Source organism: Acanthopagrus latus, chromosome 22 (genome assembly GCF_904848185.1).
Source record: "Acanthopagrus latus isolate v.2019 chromosome 22, fAcaLat1.1, whole genome shotgun sequence".
In the NCBI taxonomy this organism is placed as follows: domain Eukaryota; kingdom Metazoa; phylum Chordata; class Actinopteri; order Spariformes; family Sparidae; genus Acanthopagrus; species Acanthopagrus latus.
In genome coordinates this window covers 13,058,455-13,078,042 of record NC_051060.1, presented here as the reverse complement: position 1 = coordinate 13,078,042, position 19,588 = coordinate 13,058,455, and the positions used below count along the sequence as shown (strand labels likewise).

The 19,588-nt window shown below is 41.9% G+C and overlaps 2 protein-coding genes across 3 annotated transcripts; one reads left to right on the top strand and one right to left on the bottom strand.

Annotated features, from left to right (window-relative positions):
- Positions 1–846: 846 nt before the first annotated feature.
- Positions 847–9,717, bottom strand: LOC119012925. Its single transcript, XM_037087157.1, has 21 exons — positions 9,565–9,717; positions 9,423–9,481; positions 9,249–9,335; positions 9,036–9,157; positions 8,798–8,941; positions 8,544–8,642; positions 6,807–6,977; positions 6,337–6,439; positions 5,602–5,822; positions 4,410–4,566; positions 4,110–4,321; positions 3,891–4,005; positions 3,528–3,721; positions 3,326–3,440; positions 3,063–3,232; positions 2,871–2,965; positions 2,330–2,460; positions 1,596–1,785; positions 1,271–1,412; positions 1,039–1,135; positions 847–949 (listed from the first exon to the last, which is right to left on the bottom strand). Exons 1-21 carry the CDS (start codon positions 9,585–9,587, stop codon positions 879–881), a joined length of 2,718 nt encoding a protein of 905 aa, XP_036943052.1. The 5' UTR covers positions 9,588–9,717; the 3' UTR covers positions 847–878.
- A 252-nt stretch (positions 9,718–9,969) lies between these two features.
- On the top strand, positions 9,970–13,947 carry LOC119012926 (potassium voltage-gated channel subfamily S member 3-like). Of its 2 annotated transcripts, XM_037087158.1 has the most exons (3): positions 9,970–10,029; positions 10,939–11,176; positions 11,742–13,947. In XM_037087158.1, the coding sequence occupies exon 3, from the start codon at positions 11,746–11,748 to the stop codon at positions 13,243–13,245; it is 1,500 nt and encodes a 499-aa protein (XP_036943053.1). In that variant the 5' UTR covers positions 9,970–10,029; positions 10,939–11,176; positions 11,742–11,745; the 3' UTR covers positions 13,246–13,947. The 2 variants fall into 2 exon arrangements, with proteins under 2 accessions (XP_036943053.1, XP_036943054.1); XM_037087159.1 differs by lacking the exon at positions 9,970–10,029 and having other exon boundaries at positions 10,742–11,176.
- Positions 13,948–19,588: the final 5,641 nt, after the last annotated feature.

Here is a 19,588-nt window from a genome sequence, read left to right as displayed (position 1 = left end):
TTAGTTTAAGGCTCTTCAGCAGTTCCTATTCTTGGAACAGAGCCATGTCACTTTAAAACATGTAAAAAACATTGTGGCAAATAGTTAACTTAATTGGGTTTGGATTCCTAATGTGTCATTTAAGTTATTACAATGAAATCCAATAAGACTGAAAGTGGTCATGATCTATGAAAAACTATTTTACACATTTCAATTTAGTGGCCTGTATCATTTTCATTGTGTGCCACAGCTATAGGACACATTCAACTATATTAACTGAAGAGAAGCAGCAGCTGACAGATGTAGTCTGGTCCAAAGTTTATTCCATGAAACAATCTGCACATCCATAACACTTATTTGCTGCCTAATGTTAATCAGCCTTACTATTTGAGCCTCACTTCTAGATGGCCAAAGGAATTTACAGCATACAATGATTTCAACTGTTTGAAGTTAAAGTTACAATTCATCTGTCATCTCTTGTAATGTCACTGAATCAAATTAGTTCAGAATAGGGGTCACAACAAGACAAGAATCTTTCAAAACATCTGAATAAGTGACATTGTTCAGCCTGAACCCAAAATAGTTACTCCCCACCTCCCTATACTCAAGGGCAACTTCACCACAAAAAGAAAAAAAGTGAAGTTAAAATTTGATTGCCAACATTGTCAAATTTCTACAGATGCCAAGATGTCATGAATTTGTTTGGCCATGATTGTGTAGTGAAAAGAGCCCTAGTTAGTCAGACATGCCCTTCTCCATCTTGTACTTTAAAAGAGCTCTCAATTACAATTCTTACCAATAGAAAGAAAATGCAGTTGGAAAAAACATGTAAAATTTCAGATCCATCTATCAAGAAAACAATGCAACTGAATTGTTAAAAATCATTTTTATTTTGTGGGTTAATTTACAAATATTGGTCCTGATGATACATGTGTGAAAGTCTGACCATCTGAAACTGCTCGTCTTTGACCTGTGAAGAGAGCAAACAAAAATCTTAGCCCAGCCATTTTAAAAAAAGACATTTGTTTCTCCAGTCAGACAGACAACAGCATGCTGTACCTTTTATCCTGTTTTCCTGGTTTGAACACTGCCCATTACAAACACCACCTAATGGATTTCTGGCATCGCAGATCACCGTGTCACAGTGGACAAATAGCTACGGGAAATAAACATGAGTTACTGACATTTACAGCTTTGTACGGCAGTTTTCAGATCTTAATTATTAAAATTAAAAAAAACAAAACAAAACACACCACACGAGAAGAGCATATTTTCCTAGAGCTGAAATTACCTGTTGACTCAAGTTATCTTGGTCTTCAGCAAAAGCAAACATGTTGACTTCAAATCTCTTGAAGTGAGAAGGATACTGAACTCTTCCATCAGCCCAAACTGGATGGAGGATCACCTGGGATGGGTCCACTGGGTTCACGCAACTGAAAGGGGAAAACAAGAAAACGTTAAACCTCTGACATCTGTTGGCAAAATTCTCATTTCATCCACCAGATTGGACATTTTCACTGAGCAATATCCTGCTCATGCCTCATTGGTCACCCTGTCCATTATGAGGGAGTAGACTGATGCTCATGATGTCCCAGCAGGCCAAGATAAAAAGTTACCCGTTAATGAGGAGGTTCCATCTGGGTTGGGTTGTCCTGTCCTCATTGAGTGTCGCCCAGCAGTTCTCCAGCTCCAGGGACAATTGGGGGTTTGATGACCTCGTCAGTTCCACCTCAAAATACAGTGGCTGTTGTAGGTACTTTATGATGGGATAATCATCGCTGGTGTAAAACGTGCTGTAGGAGTCGTCTAAGTGAAGAGAGACGGGGGGTGTTGAGCTGAACTGATGAGTGGATGGTCTTCACAACTTTCAGGTGTAAAATACAAATAACTGAATTTAACTTGAAAACCCAGTTTGTCCCACTTGTCATTAAGATGATTAGGTTAAGAGTTAAACTCAATGCCAAAAGTCCAATTACTTGACCAACATGATTAGTTCAAGTTCAGTTTGTGAGATGTGTCCTGACTGAGACCACTGTGCAAAAGTTCATTCCATGTTGGGTTTATGGTAAGAAATTATAATCATTGTATTGTTTCCTTTTCTCTTCCTTGTCACTCATACTGGAAACCGTAGTCAACTTGTTTAAATGTTAGTGCCAAAATGCCAAACTTTTGGGCATCCATGTTGCTCCCACTTTGCATGCACTATCACGCAAACGATGACTTCCCAACTTGGAAAATGGGACCATACAAGGAACATGAGAGTGCAACAAAAGCATTGTTAAATAAGGGAGAAAGAAAATGAATGTTGGGGTAGTAAAATAATGAGAATAATTTGTTTAGAACTTCTTACCTAAAGCAAGTCTCATTGTGACTTGCAGTTTGCCTCTTGCATTTTCAGCATACGGTTCGCTCCTGCGAGGTCTGGGGTGGAAGGCCACAGCGTGGGTTTTGTTGATGTCATAATAACAAGAAATCTTTAACCTGAAGAAAGAGGAACAACCCATGAGAGAAGACTTGGTGAAGTGCTGGAAGTGACCAACTGCAGCTGATGCTTTCTGGCTCACTGTTAGGGGCCAATGTTTATGAATCAAAAAAAAAAATGATAGAATAAAAATAAAATTACAAACAATGTTAAAATAGAATAAAAACAAATTTCTTACATCAAAAAAGTTTGCAGATCTTACATTTATGGAATTTATCAGATTACATGCAGCTTCCTCTGGAGCAACAAAAATATTCTAACTTCTTTCACATATCCTGTAGTTCTCACCAAGAACTGCAAACACACTGATGAGTAAAATTGGTGGAGTAACCCTTTAACCCGCAACTGTTTGGATCATTCATCCTCTGACGATCGACTTATTTCAGTTCTACATTTTGAAGTCACTCACTCGTACTCCGGTTCGTCTGCTTTCGATTCCCTTTTCATCTCAAGCTCGTCTGGCAGAGAGATTTCATTTGCGTACAGCATCATATTTTGTAAAAACTGAGGGGGAAAGGAAAAAAAAAAAAAAAAAAAAAGCAGCTTATTTTTACAGATCAAAATTTCAAAATCTGCATCAGGAAAATACTTAGCATGCCACCTTTCTTGTCGTCCCGCAGGAGCTCCCAGTGAAGACAAAATATGCGTAGCGGTCGTCGCTGTAGGAGGGACCACAGGTGGGGTCTCTGAGGGTGAGCTGACTGGGGTTCAGACTGGGAACAGACTCTAGTTTTACGGCCAGAGCCGTCATTGTGCCATTAGGAAAGCACTCTGAAATCAAAAGATTCGGATCAGACATTAGCATGCATTTAGTGTATTGTCAGATACAAGAAAAAAAAAAAAGTTTATTTTCTCAAAACAAACCGGTCAGGGTTGAGTAGAAACTGCAAGCCATAGAAAACTCTTTGATATTCTTATTGGTTTCCGGATTCCTCAGAACCACGTCGAGTCTGGTCCTGATGGACGACCCCTCAACAGCCTGCGGAGAAGGTGGACGATCTCTTACAAAAAAAGTGTTCCTGAACATTTATCACTCCGGGTGAAGAAAAACGTAGCCTGATCGTACCTCAAACACAACATCTGGGGCTGTAAACGGCACCGAAAAAATTGTGTGCGTTCCATTCTCCACGAATCCATACTGCTGAGCCAGGACTGGGGTAATCATCCGTTTTCCCACTACTGTCTGAAAATTGAAGGTCCCGTATTTCACAATGACATAGAAGGACTGATGGTCGCAGCCACCAGAGACGGAAGGAGGAACTAAGAAGAAGAAAATACAGATTTGAAAAGAAACAAATTTAGCAACTTCTCTCCACCCATTTCCATTTTGTACTTTTGTGCGTCAGTCACATGACCGCAAGATTAATATTGATGATTCCTCTTGTGCCCATTTTGTTAAGAAATCGATCGAATTTCCATGTTTACATACCTACGTCCGTTAATTTAGTTTCCAGATATGCAGTGTGAGAAAACGGAGCAAACTCTGGCAGGACCAGCAAGCCAAACGTCAGGTGAAGGGAGTAGACCGTCACCCCCATTTCCCTCTGTTGGGAAATACAGATTAGATTAGAAGCAAAACATAAAAACAAAAAAAAGAAAAAAAAGAAAAAAAAACATACATCATTCAGTTTCCCCTAGTTGAGCTCACCATTTGTAATACAACACGGTCCGTGAAAGGCACTTTAAGTGTAAAGACCTTGGTGCTGCTGCTCGGGGACATGTGCTCCAGCACGTTAAAGCCTCTGACATTGCAGTCCGCCACGGACAAAACCTCCGAGGGGAAGGCAATGTTCATCAGTGCCACATCGGAGCCGACAGGCCCAAGCAGCACTTTGAACATCCTCTCCTCTGGAACCGTGTCTGTGGGGCAAAATAAAAAGGAATGGAGGCAGCTGGCAATAATCATTTAGAAAAAAGTAAATCACAGAGTGTAAAAATAAAGACTCACTGTCGATGACTTGCGGAGGTCGAGACAGTAAAGGCGTCGTGATGGGGAAGAGGACTTTGTATCTTGTGTCCTCGTGAGTGGTTTCTTCAGTCCAGAGCACCTCAAGCATCGGCTCAATGGCGTAATAAGTGTAGTAATGATCATCCTGAACATGACTCTGCAAGATTAAATATCCCCAGTAAGGCCTTTCCTTTAAAGGCATCATCAAACCCAAATTCTAAAGATGGTATGCATATCTAAAGTCAAAGATCCAGAGTCAGTACTGACCTGTTATTCTTGCTCGATAATAAAAAAGTAGAATTCAAGAATATCCAAACTTTTATACTGAACTTTCTATAAGTATTTAACTTTTGCTATATAAATAAAAGCACATTTAAAAAAAACTAAGTTCTTAACAATAAAGAAAAAATGTATATAAAAACTATAAAGGCTATAAGAGCCATATTAAGTTCTTAAGAGTTAGTTTCCGTGCGTCTGTTTTGTTTTAGAGTATAGCATGTTTAAGTCAAGTTGTTTAATTTCTGTCTCAGAAGCCTGAAAAAGTTGGCGAGATTGACTCATGCAACTCCTGATTTCTCCACTCTTGCAAAGATGTTATCCACAGCAACTTGTAGAAAAACTTGTTTTGACTTCTGTGTTGTATTTTTTCCCCCCCAAAACATATGCCCATGTCTGTTTGGCTTATAGAAATGCTTGCATATCTTGTAAACCCATGCAGGCGGTCAGCTACTTGTAAGCATGACAAAGTTAAATTCCCCATTGATTCATATATCGACAAGTTTCTTGAGATGTCACTGTGGTTTTTCTAGGGAAAGCTTATGGATGACACATCGGGGGGGGAAAAACATCAACAGTGCTCATCAAACTGGTCTCACTCACAGCCGTTGACAAATTGTTAGTGATACAGCTTGACTTCCTGATGATAAATTGTATCATAGTTGATCGTCTAAATCAACAGGACAGGGTGGATTCAAGTTTATAGCTTCCAAATCAGTTGCCGTGCGGCGGGCCTGCACTGTTCACTCGAAGTCGTCAACCTAAGTCTTCATGAATGAATATTAAGCACCAATCGCTCCAAGAGAGGATTACGACTAGTTATGATACAGCTGTTCTGGTTAAATGACAAGGCAGGCCTTAAATGACACAAGGCATCACAGGGGCTAGAAATCGTTCCAGTCTCGTTGCCACTGACCTTAAAGTAGCCACCAACAGCCCCGATAGGAATCTCAACCACGATGTATACATCATTGACGGACAGCGTGTATCCCCTGGCAGCCATCTCAGCAGGGTCGAGCCTCTGACCGTCAACGCCCATGTGCACCTCCAACAGCCTGAACTGGCCGGAGGAAACCAGAGGGTCGATGTGCCTCGGCAGGAACCAGCTGATCGCGTTTGGGGTGAAGGAAACGCTACCTGTACACAGTTGACACATACAGGGCCATAGCCAAAATGTTAAATACTGAAGTCATGAGTTCAAGACCTCCATATTTTCATTCAGTCAATTTAGGACTATTGTAAGTTTGGGATTTTGCTCATTCTTCCAGCAGATACTCAAAACAATACTGTGTTGAATATGAGGATACAGCCAGGAGATGTGAGCGTGGAAACCACCAGCACCTCTAAAGCATCCAATTTATTTAAACTAAAAAAGTCTAAAGTTTAAAAATGGCAAAATTATTGATTAAATTTTCTGCGCAGTTTATTTCTACAGTGTAAGGTTTAAGTGCCATCGTAAGAAGCCGTCTCCACACTGCCAGGATCAACCTCAGAGTGGTCAGATCTGAACATATCCAGTCTAAACATACTGGAATACAATAAACACCAGCTATGTATAGATTGACTGCAAACTCCTTCCTAGTGGCCAAAACCCCAAAATCCCAGGGTAAACACACAAGACACGACCTCGGTCTCCAAACATTCTCATTACCCTCCAGTGACGGACAAGCAGCTGCTGCGTCGATCTGAGTCGCCAGCCACTTCTTCTCAAATATGATTGAGGTTTTTAGCACCGTCATGGGCACCCCTGCTACCTGTGAAAAAAAACAAAAAAAACAAAGATACACAACATTGTGTCGATTTAATGTGTGAGTATTGAGGCATACAGCTGGGGGCGAAGATAGTTCAGTTCCTCAGGATGTGGCCAACTCAACATAATGGGGGAAGTAAATAAAATAAAAAAGCAGCTTACCACTGGATTTAACCCTGCCAACTTGATTTTAGACAAAATAATCAATTCAGGCATTTTGATTACATTAGTTGATCCAAATTCAATCGTTTACTGGCTGCAAGTGTAAGCAAGAAGTGAGTTCTCTCATGGGGCTGCAAGTGATTTAACCACCAGCTGCCTGGACTGCTGAGATATCGCATCAGGCTCGCAGAGAGCTGCAGTGCACTCACGTTCTGGGTGTACGACTCAGGCGAAGCATGTGGACTTCTCAGAAGCAGCCTTGTAGCCGTGTTTGCGATCCCGTAACCACGTCTCTGGGCCTCAGCCACCTTCATCATCCTCTCCACAGGAGTGAAGAACACCAGCGTTGTGATTCTGAATCCTGTGTCTTCTGGCTGTTTCTGAAAAAAAAAAACAAAACAAAAAAAAAAACAGCAACTGCAAAGCCAAGTCGTTAAAGATTTCACATTGTGGAAAAGTGATATTTCAGTGTCTTTTGGATGGCAAAGCAGATTCATGTCCTGCATAAATTTTGCGAAAGTACAAGAAAACTTAAGCCACAGCGAAACACACAGCCCATCTTCAGAGACTACTCCCTCTTCTCAGTTTGTACTTTACTTCTCCCCACATTAAAATTCAAGAGGCAAGGAAGAGACAAGGTAGACAAGTCGAGGCAGTAAATTCTTTAAAAACCACTTAAAAATAGCTTTGCTTTTATGTGAAGTCCCCCTTTAGATCTGACTTTTCATCTCTTTTTACTGCTCAGTCCATTTCTGTTTTCAACACCATGTGATGTCCTTTTCTTATCATCCATTTTCTTTTGTTGTGTATTATCCTTCATTATTTTCACTGCTCTTACTCCATGTATCTGTTCTCAATTCCTCTGATGTGGTGTCTTTTTAATTGTCCATTGATTTTATCTTTTTATTATCTCTATTTTTGCATTGCTTTTTCCCCACAGTTTAGACTGTTTGATGGCTTTTATTCCTTTTGCTTGGAATGACTCCTATTGTCCATTTACATTGTTTAATCTGTCTTTTTGTTTTAACTCACCTTACACTGGGCTCATTTGTGTTTGGCTTGACTGTTGAGTGTTTACTCAGGAATATTGTCTAGCTCTTGCTTGTTAGTTAAAGCATTATGTAGACTATTGTACAAAAAAAGTGACATGAAAAAAAATCTATAATAAAATAAAACTAACAGGCATTTAACGAAATGAGACGCCTGTGCGTCAGAGCTTTATTTTAAAGCAATGGAACATATGAAGTTTAGCACTGCTGCATCAGCCGTCTGTCCATTGTTTTGTTACAGCAGTTATTTGAATCTGCCATGACAACTTGATTTAGGCCCACTGAGGCAACGGGATTGTGATGTGAGGCTTTATAGATACAACTGACTTGAATTCAGTTCATTTTGTAGCATAATGTGACAAGTGAGTAATGGGTGTGATGGGTGCCAAAAGATTTCTGCAAGGAGACAACTGTCCATCCTCGCTCACTGTGCCTTTGGCACGCGTCCCTTCTCCACGCTCCTCTGTCCTCTTAGTGCATTTCAGGAATTGAGACATCCATTCAATATGGCACACAGATTCATTTCTGGGTTACAAGTGGAGGGACAGTGGAGATGAGGAGGCACAAAATTGGGAAATTAGCAGCTGCTGTGATGTCCCAACTATGCAAGTCCTCATCACGGCCGTGGCTGCAAAAACAGCGGCAGAATTGAGTCGGAAATTTATTAAGGAATGCCTGTTCAGACTTGTGAGCACTGACCAATTAGATCAGGCATGGGCCTTAAAGAGACAGGCACTAAAACAGAGCGTTCAGACAGAGGGTGAGCAGAGGGGCTGCAGCATGACATTTTCTAGCAGACATCCCAATAAATCCCTGAACATAAAGCAAAATATGGGACCCTTAAAGACAGGACGAGATGTGAGAATATAAAGAAACGAGCAAATAGGCTTGTCAAACCTCAGCAGCTCGTCGAGGATCCCCAAACTTTGAATCGGCCCCTGGGATGGGATGCTCAGGCAAGCCGTAATCATCTGGAGCTGCCCTTTTCACGGACACCTAGGAAATGAGGCCACTCATAAGCGATAATCAATCTTGCCTCCACACTCCACGCAGACATGAAACGAGGTGGCCCTGATGCCCATAGGGGAGATAAAGCCACTTATCATATAGACTGCAACATGACCCCTGAGAGTCCTGTTGCATTCACTTGCCTCCATGTAGCTGCGGTCACAGACAATTTCCCTGGAGGCCCAGGAAGTGTAGTGGCAGGTTTCAGCCACCTGGTACAGCTCGTCTTCAACCATCCGGTTCCCATGCAGGCGGAGATTTAATGTTGTTGTGAACGCCTTATCTGCCTGCGAACACACAGAAATAAGACTCAAAATGATGACCACATTTAAAAAACACATTTGGTGCCGCGCTACCGAATGATATCTCCAGTGTCATTACCACATTTTGAGCAAAGCAGTTTTGAAGTGAGGCATAAATCATGGTGTTCCCCAGCTGGTCCGTCTTCACACTGAAACCACACTGAGAAGCTAAACTTGGTGTGAGAGGGATGGCAGAGTTGTCTGAGGAGAGATGAAAGAGGACAGTTAAGAGAAGAAAACATAAATATTAAAGAAAAATAATAATAAGTAAGGGGAGGGACATTTTACTTACTGGCAACAACAGCAACTTCAAGAAGATTTCCTCCAAGTGGACCAACATCCACACGCATGATGTTCCCCAGGCATTTTGAGTGGATGTCTGGGATTAAACATTTAAAAGTTTGGCGTTAAAGTGATGACATTTAGGGAAAACAACATCTAAAGTTGACTCCCCCAAAAAACGTACTTGCTGAGGGCTTCTTTTGAGCCTCTGTGTTTACAACGGCTACCAGGAGAACAAACCAGCTGCAAGAGATTCAACTGTTTTCAAAGTAGCAAGAAAAACTTCATTCTGGTTGAAACAATAGATTAAAAACAAAACTACAAACCCCAATCCAATTGAACAACCCATGGCACAAGAGTGGGCCAGTCCTCGTTGTTTTGCAGTTTTTAAAGAAGTTTGTGGTGGGCATAAACTCTGCAGGTAGAGGAGAGCTTCCTGCTCACACAGGTGGATCCTATTACAGCCTGATGGGGATGATTGCCTGGACCAGTGTCTTGTAATCTGACCTACATGCAGACAGGCAGAAATAACTCAGCCTTCTTTTAAAATTGTTCATTATAAAATGTTTTCATGGATCATAAACTATTGGTGTGAGGACTGAAAATGTGGACATGTGTAATAAAGGACGTATCCTTACTTTTTAAATTCTGTGAAAAAGGAATAAGAGGAGAAAAAAGTCTCACCAGATGTTCAGATTTTTTCAGGTGAACATTTCCAAAATGGAAAAGAACACCAACTTGCCCTTTATATGAGCTTCAACAAGTCCTCAAAACAGAACATCCGGTGGGAGGTAAAGAGAAAAAAAATCTTCACTGATTTTTTTTTTTTTTTTTTGTATGTTATGTAAAAAACTAAATAAACAAACCCAAGTTCACACTGTATCACTTTGTTGATATGTGGCGGACCCTGCCAGCATCCTAGCTTCTAACGCTGATCTGGGGACCTTATTTTCCTCTGAGAACAGCTAGAAATAAAATAATAATACTAATTCTGAGTTTGTACCATCACCTCATTAATATTGTACATACTGAAACTCTGAGTTTGAATTTCTTCTCCAAAACTGCACAGTGCCCCTTCAAATGGTGCAAATTCAAAATGTTTTTTTAACAAATGTGCAAGTAGCCAAAAAAAAAACTGTTACTTGTGCCATGTGCTGAAAAGGTCTGCAAACATGTGCTTTACCCTAAGATGTTAACTGGCACATTCATTTCCAGGGAGCAGGACGGAGAAAGTCCATAACACCCTGCAAGGAGGTGTTGTTTTATGTTACAAGCAGCACATCTTGACATACTGTTTGTTTCCCCTTATCTGTTCCCACTATAAAGGTATGTTGCACTTCTCCTTTGCTGCCAAATACAAGTGTTGCTGCCTGCTTTGGCAGCTCGCCACAGCTGCTTTAAAAATGTCAGCGTGACTTTTTTTTTTTTTTTTTTTTTTTGTACTGACTCCCTGCAGGTGCAGACAAGGTTGAGGTCAGCTGGCTTTGGCTGCAAGCAGGTTCACAAAATTTGCAAACCAAGCGCCAGTGTAAACAAAGGGGATACATGCGTGTGGAATCACTGCATAAACTGAAGATTGGATCAAATATATATATAACAGAACTGGAGCTTCCTTTTTTTAGGCTAAACGCTACGTAATTAACAAAAATGCGCTACGAATCGACCATGTCATATGAACTGTTATTTCTTCCTACATCTAGTCCGTCTCCTCCTCTCCTGCCCTCCTCTCTCGCCCCTCCCTGCTCCCTGTATAAGGGAGCAAACTGCCGGCGCGCCGCTGTCCCGCCTCCAGCTCCTCCTGTCCCGTCCGTGAAGCTGCAGCAGCGCACTTCTCCCTCCTCCTCCGACCTGCTGGGAGCGCCTGTTACTCCACGATGTGAAAAAACTGAACCAGCCGGATAAAAGTTATTTTCATGGAAAGAAAGGCTCCAAGTGCAGGTACGTGAAAGCTTGGCGTTTTCTATTCAGCTCGAGTCCAGTTCAAAAGAATGTACTCATTTGCAAATGAGGTTAGGTGGTTAGATGTTGATTTTCCTCTGATTTTCAAGGGAGAGTAAATATTAGGACATGAAGCTCACGCAGGAGAGCAGCCCTCCGCAGGCTTTAATGATATGATGTGCGGGCTTCAGTTTCAACTTGTTGCCTCTCATTTCCTCTGAGTTAGTCTGGTCCGCTCTGTAATTTGATTCTCCTGCTGATAATCCTCTACTTGAGCCCTCCAAGAAGTGACAGTACCTCACGCCTCTCCACTCACTCCAGCTCAAGCCATTTCCTGTGTGTGCTGTATTGATTTTCTTTCTTTTTTTTCCTTTTTTTTTTTTCCTTCAGAGGACTAATGTGCTCTGCAAATAGTGGACATCTCCCCACATAAATGCACCACTAACAGTCCTGACTATATATGCTCATGGGGCCTTTTCTTGTCATTAAAAAAAAAAAAAAAAAAAAAAAAATCTATGAAAGTGAATGACTTCATCGTTTATCGTAATGTTTCATGTGTCACCAGGACCATGGGGTATGGGCAAATCCTCCACCGGCGGGGGAATGAGGAGGACCAGGTCCACCTCAACGTGGGAGGTGTGCGGCATGAGGTGGATCCGGACACGCTCCTCCGCTTCCCTCACACGCGCCTGGCCCGTCTGCTGCACTGCCAGAGCGAGGCGGCGATCCTGGAGCTGTGCGACGACTACAGCCCGACCGAGAAGGAGTACTACTTCGACAGGAACCCCCGGGTTTTCCTCTGTGTGCTCAACTTCTACCACACGGGGCGTATCCACATGATGGAGGAGCTGTGCGTCTTCTCCTTCAGCCAGGAGATCGAGTACTGGGGCATCCAGGAGCTCTACCTGAGCCCCTGCTGTAACAACTGGTACCACGAGAGGAAGGACTACATCGAGGACAGAGACTGGGACGTCAGGAGCGACGACCAGCAGCAGCCGAGCCTCGACTCTTCCTTCGAGGAGCTCTCCGCTCTCGATAAGGACCTCGCCAAATTTAAAGGCGCCTGGTGTGCAGAGGTGAGGAGCTACGTTTGGCTCCGGCTGGAGGACCCTGGTCACTCCAGAGGCTCAAAGATCATCGCCGTGGCCTCCCTCGGCCTGGTGTTGACCTCTATCGTTGCCATGTGCGTCCACAGCATGCCCGAATTTCAGCAGGTGGACGAGAACGACAGACCCATGGAGGACCCTGTCCTCACCATCCTGGAGGAGGTCTGCATCGCTTGCTTCTCCGCCGAGTTCATCATCAGGCTGATTGTTTCGCCCTCTCGCAGGAAGTTCCTCGGAAACCCCTTGAACATCATCGACGTCGCCTCGATTTTGCCATATTACGCCACTCTGGCTCTGGAAACAGCCGACGAGGTGAGCGCAGAGGAGAGCGAGGACTTAGAGAACGTAGGGAAGGTGGTGCAGGTTCTGCGCCTGATGAGGGTTCTCCGAATCCTCAAACTTGCACGCCACTCCATCGGGCTGCGGGCGCTGGGTGCCACCGTCCGCCACAGCTACCAGGAGGTGGGCCTGCTCCTTCTGTTCCTCTCCGTGGGGATATCCATCTTTTCCGCCCTCATCTACTTCGCAGAGAAGGAGGAGGATGACACCGTTTTGGGGACCATCCCATGGGGGTGGTGGTGGGCAACGATCACCATGACCACCGTCGGTTACGGCGACACCTACCCTGTGACTCTGGCGGGGAAGATAGTGGCCACCTTGTGCATCATCTGTGGACTGTTAGTGGTGGCTCTGCCCATCACCATCATCTTCAATAAGTTTTCAAAGTACTATCAGAGAAACAAAGCCATGGAGGGACAGAATATCACAAAACCCGAGAGACAAGACCCTGAACTCCCTTATTATAACATCAGAGACCTGTTCACAGAGAGCGTTTACCCCTTTATAGGAGCTTTCGCCTTCAGGAACAGTGAGAGCAGCGCAGGGGACGACACAGACGCCTCCAGTCTCCAGGACATAGAGGTGTATGATAATGACACTTGTGAAAATGGGGCAGCAAAATGAGATTTCCTGCCATTTCGCCGAGCGTCGCTCCCCTATGCGACTGAAATTTACTCCGTGCCTCTCAGGGCAGAGCGCTCCATCGCTGACCGTGCCTCCCTGCACCGTCTTCCGCCTGCAATTTGACAGAGAAATATCGTGGCCATGAACTCTCTTTCTTTTTTTTCTTCTTTTTTATTTAACAAGGGAACAGCCTGTTAAATATACAGCGTTGCTAAAAACCAGGAAATCTAAGGAGAAATTATCCAAACCTTTGCTCGGAGGTTTGCAAGCCCATTTTCTGCTTGAGAAAACTGCAATGATGCATGTAGGAGGCCATAATGTTAATGTTTTTTCAAAGTAATGCCCTGTATTGATTCGTCTGCTCGCTGAAAGTCCAGATGGATGGAGAAGTCTAGAATGTCAACAACAATATTTGATGTTTAGAAATGGTATTATAGATCTATAAATCGACTGATGTTACACAGTCTGCATGAACAACAATGGATGCATCTTGAGAGAGAGAGAGTGATGTAAATAGTTGTGTGGAAATTATGCAATATTATCGATGCTGATGAAGAGAGGCTGCACAACTCTCTCACGGCACTGTGGGAAAGCACTGATATGCCAGATTACTGTGATTACATTTTTTTCTTGTTTTGGCATGCTGGGTGACTCCTGGTGGGTAACTCATGTTGACATGAAATAAAACTCAGTGAACCAGAAGACACATGCCTCTCATTTGTGACATGGCATACAGTAAAGTGCGCCACTCACTCACATCAGGTTCCCGGTTTAATTTATTTATGGCCGTATGTCCGAAAGACAGCGACGCGACACCTCCTGGAGTCTTAAGAATCGAAATGAAAGTCATCAACAATGTGGTTTTGTCCTCAGCACTGAAATGCACTTAAACCGTCTTTTCTGTTCCTTGAAGTATTGATTTCCCGTCCCCTCCTATCATCGCCACTCGGATGAGCTGTTGTCCTACTTCAGCGAGCGATGTAGAAGATCTTCACGCTTCAGGGGTCTTGAAGGTGTTCACCAGAAGCATCAGCTCTCAGAGCTAAACACTCCAAAATGGTACTCGAAGCATTTATTTTTCGCATGGGAACTAAAGTGCAGAGGGTTTTTTTAATCGACTGGCTGTTGAAAATAAATGAATGGGTGTCAGTCAGGAGATAAGGAGGTTGTTTGAGGACCAACTGCAGTCTGACCTGAACTCATTAGCTCATTACTCTTTGATTATTTGCTAAGAAGAAGTAGATGAGTTTCGATTACCAGGCTTCCCGTATCAGGTGTAGCATATTAGCATAATGCTTAATCCACACTTTGTTTTTTTGCCTTTGTCAGCTGCCATTTATTATAATGACAAGCAGAGTATTGGAACAGACAAGCACTGATTTTAGAGCACGCACATGTACGGCGCATGTGATACTATACAGCACCTGAAAGTATGCATCTTTACATGGGCGACTGGCCGTGTTTGTCAAACCGAGGGGTTACTGTATGACAACAGGGATAAGAAATTGTCCTCTATGACTCAAAATGGTGTTTATTTGTGTGGCTTTACTGTCACTGGAATTTCTTCAAAATATGTCATCTCGAAAAGAAAATTACGGTGGCCCAGAGGGGTCAAAACACAGCAACATTTCAGAATACACAACAGCGATTCAGGAACCACAAAGAACATTTTGGAAAACAACATTTTGGAAAATGCAGTGACATTTTAGAAAACACAACATTATGGAAAAAAACACAAAAATGACTTTCACAATTCAGGAAACACAACAAAGTGTATGAAAACAAAACATTTAATTGTTGTTGTTGTTATTGTGTTTCCTGAAACGTTGCCTTCAGTAAAATGTTGTTGGGCCACCGTAGAAAAATGACTTTTTAGTTGAACTGCTCACAACTCACGCCAAAACAAAGACTGTACCCTTTAATGGGGGGGTCGGCGCATTAGCTTTATATTAAAGGCTCACAAGTCAGAAATGTTGTGAACCACGGCAATAACAACATAAAGGGAGGTAATGAGGGAATACATTAGAGGCATGGCTGGATTATTGGCAATAACGTGTAAGCAAAAGTGTAAAAATGAAGTATGGCTGCTATGAAAAAATAACCGATGCATATAATGAGCATTACTGCTGCTATACTGACACTCTGACTGATGCTGTTACAGTGAGTATACCTAAAAGACGAATTAGACTAATTTGTGGAAAGCTGTGAGAAATGGCGTGTACAGTATGTGAGGTGAAAACAAAGAGGGACGTGGTGGAGTATTGATATCCAATCGCCAGAGTTCAAACACTGTTGCAAATGTGTAATCTGTATTCGTTCGATGTGTATGTGTGTGTGTGCGCGAACAGCGATTTCAGTGTTTCGTTGCGGAAAACATTGCAGGAGTCGTAGATGTCGTTCCAGCACAGTTGGCAACAGATAATGATAGTTTCCTGTTCCTCGCCATTACTCTTAGCTTCGTGGCTTTGGGCATGGTTTCTACTGAGAGAAGTGGACGTCAATGCTTTGTCAGCAAAAATACACTCACTTATTGAACTTCTGTCAGGATGTGTATCTTTATACCATAATATCCTACAGCAGCGGGTGTTTCTCATTTGACTTCCAAAAAGTTTGCCATTTTTACAAGATGAATTGAACTGAAGTTGTTTCAGTCTGCCTTACAGAAACAACCGGACTACATCATATCTGATCTATTGGGGACCTATAAAGGTTTCCTCTTTCTTTTATTAGTGTCTTGTATGGGCGCTGGAAATGAAAAAAATCACTTATCACAATGAATAAAAGGTGTTTTCTGAAGTTTCTTGTTTGTAAAAATTAAGAAAAGTGAGAAATGTTCAGATACAAGTGCTGCTTATTTCACTGCTGGCTTTGCTTTCAGAAATTTTGTGGAGATGTTTTAACAGCTATATGACAGAGCTGGGAATGTAAATGTGAATGTGGACAGGCAGCATATAAGTTACATAAGCTTCCTCCATTGCTGTTGGTCAAAGGTGTAAATTGGCACAGGATCCGGTGTCGCCCAGCTTCACCTGACCAAACTGAGGCAGAAAAACAGCTGGCAATAATGGCTTAACTTAGTGTAAACATAACAAGTGAACAGTATAACAATATGTTCCAAACAAGTGGACAGAATTACTGAGAAAATCTATGTTGTTGTTGTATAATAAACACTGCAAAATGGGACCAGGATCAATGGAAAGTGTGAGAAAGCTATTAACTTAAAAAGTGGATTTAGGCTTATGTGTCTCCACAGCAAGATATACATTGTTATACTGAATCACGCTGTGTCTGTTATGCGGGACCTGAATGACACTGGTCCGCGTGTTGTTGATTTAAAGGGGACAAAAAGCCAATTACATGTAAAGGTCATGGTGAGTGTGTCAGCACAAATGTCAGTGATTCAAGCTTCAGGCTTTTTTTTACCTTTAATGAAAAAACAACCTATATTTCTTGAAGGCCGGTGTGCAGTTTCATACCGCGATACATCTGCTGGTACAATCAAAGTCTTAATCCAAGCTGATTGGATGCAGTGGAGCATTAAACCATCGGGATAAAAGGTGTCACTGAACAATCGAATTCCTGTCAAAAACACTGTGGTCAGTTTTATGTGTGGGAAGTAAAAACAAATCGATACTTTTTTTTAAAGCTTCCTTCCTATTTGAGATTTATATTCACGATCACTGGTCAGATATTTGATGTTGATTGGAAGCGAGCTGTTTGTGTGCAGAACTGAGACACCGATGTTTCTCAGCTTGCGGTGTTGACAGGAGGGGATACTTCTGGACGTTATACAAAAGTCACCGCACAGAGATGGATGGAGAGAGCTGAAACATGGCAGGCTCTCGTACTAATCCGTGTGTGCAAGTTTTTGAAGAAAAAAAAACAACATAAATCTTACCTGGAAAATCTGGCATTTGTTTTCAGGTAAAAGTATGAACTTGCATAGCCTATTACGTAAAGCCTCAGGGCCCGTGGAGGCATTTATCCCTCCATCTCACCCAAAAGGAAAAGGTCACCGCAGTGATGAATGTGCAAAAGGCCAAAGGGGAGCTTCATGCTGTGTGCAATCCTGCTGGAGCCAGTTCGCCACCCTCCAATTTCAACTTCGACCCCTCGTTACAGTAATGGAGATTGAGGAAATATAAACACACAGAGAATTTCTGAAAGAAGTATGATAGACATGACATGAAATAAAAGAGCAAACAAACCTCTAATGTATTTCTGTTTATGATTTTAGTTAATGGCCATTTCTCAAAACTGCCTCCAAGCTCACTAAGACATTTCTTAAGCATGTAAGCACATCTTACGTTGCAACCCAGTTTAGTAAATTGCTGTATTAAAAGTAGCTTTCACTGACCCAAGCCTCATTAGCAAGGGAATGACCAATTATCAAAATGTATTTCTTACCTGAGGGGAAAGTGGTGGTTGTTGGTATAGCTTCTCCTGATTTAGCAATCGGCAAGATAACGACCCACCTCTCGAAAGAAAACACACTAATGTCTCTGCATTTGTAAAATGTTAATTAGCTGGACAAGTGGATGGGCTTTTGTAGTCCTGAATAAGAATCTACAGACCCGAGCTGATGGTTTCAATATTTCCATTAGCTTCTGTGTTTTAATGTTTTGATCAGTCATTACACAGTACTGCTCACCACAGAGTACAGACAGACCACTTTCAGTCAGCCTTTACCAGCAGCTGGGTGGTTTCAGCTCGGGGTCAGATATAACAAAGAAACTACTTTGTTTATATTTGAAACCTGTTTTTCCCCTCAGGCAGGTTCATCACAGTGAGGCTAGATGGACATTGTTATTGTGCATGTCCATTGTTATTCATCACTTTGACACAGGTTGAGTTTTTGCCTGGGCAACACATAAATGTACTGTAGATCTCTTGGAAATATGAGCCTTTTCATATTTACACACAGTGCACCAGCTGTGTATTAAGGAAGTTCATCTCAGGTTCACACACCATGTTATGTCATGTTTCATTGTTATGTTATGTTATGTTATGTTATGTTATGTTATGTTATGTTATGTTATGTTATGTTATGTTATGTTATGATATGATATGTTACGTGATGTTATGTTATGTTATGTTTCATCATGTTATGTCATGTTATGTCACACCATTTTATGTCATGTTTCATCATATTATGTTTGTTTTATTTATTTACTTTTGTTATGTTCTGTTATGTTTTATTATGTTGTGCTGCGTTATTGTAAATCAAATTATGTTATTGTACATCATGTGATGTCATGTTTTGTTATGTCATGTCATGTTATATTGTGTTTCATTGTGTTATGTTATCTTATTTTATGCCATTAATGTTATGTAATGATATATTATGTTCTGTTGTGCTGTGTTATGTTATTGTACATCAAGTTATGTTATGGTTCATCATGTGGGTTATATTTTGGTAATACTGAAAATGAATCAGCAGAACTTTGAAAAAGTGGAGACTGCTCCAATCAAGCCACTTCAAGCACCTTTTTATTTCATGTTTGTCAGTTATCTGTATATTAATTTGTATTCGATGGATTTACGTTGCATGAACCAGAAAAAAAGCTAAAACCAAACTCTATTTAGAAGTGAAAAATATCACAATTGTCCCTCTCTGACAATAAGAATTATCATCTAGGGCCTGGCTCACCTTCACCTCACCTTGGACACTGCAGTGTGACTCATCCAATTAAGAACAAGAGAAAAGTGAAGCGTTTCAATTACCCTCTGTGGCCATGCCTGTTGTCCACCGTTACGGTCAATCCACAGCAATTATGAGGGCAAAGATAAGAAGATAATCCAGTGTCCCCTGTGTAGCCTGGTATCCATCTCAGAGGGGGTTTCAGGGCTCTACATAACCTGACCTCCGTCCTTTGCTCTCAACACAACTCCGGTTCAGCACTCAGCAGCATCACCTCCTCTGGGTATTTGTTTTTGGAGATGGATTCAGTTCCTGTTTGTTTTGACAGGTTACGTGAGGTTAATGCTTAAGCACTGCAAGGTTGCCGCAGAGCTTGAAGCATCCCCTGTACAAAACCAGTGAGGAGAAACTTGAGTTCTCACATTTACACATTTACTTATCGTTTAAAAATGTGGGTGGTAGTTATAAGTGATATTTTATAGAACACTTTCCCCTTTTGTAATAATAATACATGTTTGCAATGTACATTTATGCAAACCACCAATATTTTATATCTATTTACGTTGCAACCTTAAGTTGCTTAGGTAAAACTTTTAATTGTATGTGCTTTATATGCTTGAATACCTCTTTTGTCACCACAGATATGTCTGGAGATATCCCCCGGTCTTGTTAAAAACACCCACTTTTGTAGCCACAAACATG